Source organism: Nematolebias whitei, chromosome 19 (assembly GCF_014905685.2).
Source record: "Nematolebias whitei isolate Nwh7 chromosome 19, NemWhi1, whole genome shotgun sequence".
In the NCBI taxonomy this organism is placed as follows: domain Eukaryota; kingdom Metazoa; phylum Chordata; class Actinopteri; order Cyprinodontiformes; family Rivulidae; genus Nematolebias; species Nematolebias whitei.
In genome coordinates, this window is record NC_056516.1 from 39,642,024 (window position 1) to 39,643,660 (window position 1,637).

A 1,637-nucleotide genomic window follows, 5' to 3' on the forward strand; every position below is an offset into this window, starting at 1 on the left:
TTTCAATATGTAGGAGCAAAACTAATAAACTCCAGGCTCCAAGGAGACGTCAGTGTATTTAACTGATCATGCAGACGCTTCATGCACGATGAATGAAGCTGAGCTCTGCATCAGGGTTGCCAGATAAATATAAAATATCTTATTTACCACCTCCTTTTCTTTGCACATGTTCAACAAACACACACCTCATCTTAGAATATCTTCACTCAGCACATCTGACAGTTTAGCTCAAAATACTTTCATTTTAAACCCACAGAACTACAGTTCATCATTTCTTATCTGGCAACCCGACTGACACGGAAACTACAGCGTTTTTCATGTAAACCTGCTCATTTTTTGTTTATTATTGAAGAAACACTAACGTTTCCAGAGGTTGTTCTTGTGCCTTATAGCAGGTGGAGCACTTTGACTTGGTCATCTTAAAAGGAGCTCCATGATGAAAACATCTGGACACCCCTGTTCTAAACAAATCTGAATACAGAAAATGATTAAAGCAAAGTGTTCCTGTCTTTGTGTAACTTGATGTTTTACCGCAGAGCGTTTAACTCAAACGAGGGTCATTTCAAAGTTTTTAAAAGCGGTCCACTTTAAGAGCCTCAGCTCTAAACTCTGTCCCACGGATGAAGCTCCTTGATCTTTGTTTGAAGCTTAGCAGCAGAAATGAGCTGAACAAGAAGCGCGATGCAGTCCTGACATGTTCGTCTCTTTTCCTCCTGAAGGTAAAGCTCAGATAAGGAACGTGGAGTTCTTCCGGTCGGGTCAGGAGGGCTGGACCGATTATTACGACCCGCGGTACTCCGTGGCCTTCCTGGACGTGGGAGAGGTAGGACATGGCCTGCAGGACCAGGACTTGCTCCGTGTTGACGTCCCTGAGCAGAACCTTTCTTTGTTTGTGTGACAAGGTTTCAGGAAACGAGTCGTACGTCCAGGGCTGTGCCTTCCATGACGGCTTCTCTCCGGCCATCGGCATCTTTGGGACCGCAGGACTGAGCGTGGACGACAACATCGTCCACCACACTGTGGGAGAAGGTGAGTTCACTCAGAGTGAAGACAAGCGATGGACATCCATCGTCCTTCAGTCAGAGTCTCATGCTGACCTGTGTGCAGGTATCAGGGTCTGGGGAAACCAGATAACGCTCAGGAGGAACCTGGTGCTGCTGACGCTGTGGCCCGGGTCCTACCAGGACCGACAGGAGTCCTTCAACATCCAGTGGAACGCAGCAATAGAGGTTTGTCCTCAAAAATGGACACAATCAGCTGACGGTAAAGACAACGTGCTAAAAACCATTAAAGATGAAACACGAGAACAAAGCAGCCAAGTGAGGACAGTGTTCCTGAACACAACAGAGTCCCTGAAGACAACAGGAGGACAGGGTCCCTGAAGACAACAGGAGGACACTGTCCCTGAAGACAACAGGAGGACAGGGTCCCTGAACTCAGTATTGACCTAAAAGGAGAAGAGCCACAGCCTAAAAATAAACTGTCAGCTGGACATGTAGGGACAGATGGGACATGTAGGGACAGATGGGACATGTAGGGACAGATGGGACGTATAGGGACAGATGGGACTTGTAGGGACAGATGGGACATGTAGAGACAGATGGGACTTGTAGGGACAGATGGGACATGTAGAGACA

The 1,637-nt window shown here is 47.3% G+C and overlaps 1 protein-coding gene across 1 annotated transcript in view; it reads left to right on the forward strand.

The window, feature by feature from the left end:
* The window catches only part of pkhd1l1.1 (PKHD1 like 1, tandem duplicate 1), a 48,890-nt gene that overhangs the window by 42,276 nt on the left and 4,977 nt on the right, over positions 1-1,637 (forward strand). The window contains exons 59-61 of the mRNA XM_037693074.1: positions 720-823; positions 903-1,029; positions 1,108-1,229. Coding sequence (XP_037549002.1) covers positions 720-823; positions 903-1,029; positions 1,108-1,229 — 353 coding nt within the window. The remainder of the gene's footprint in view (positions 1-719; positions 824-902; positions 1,030-1,107; positions 1,230-1,637) is intronic.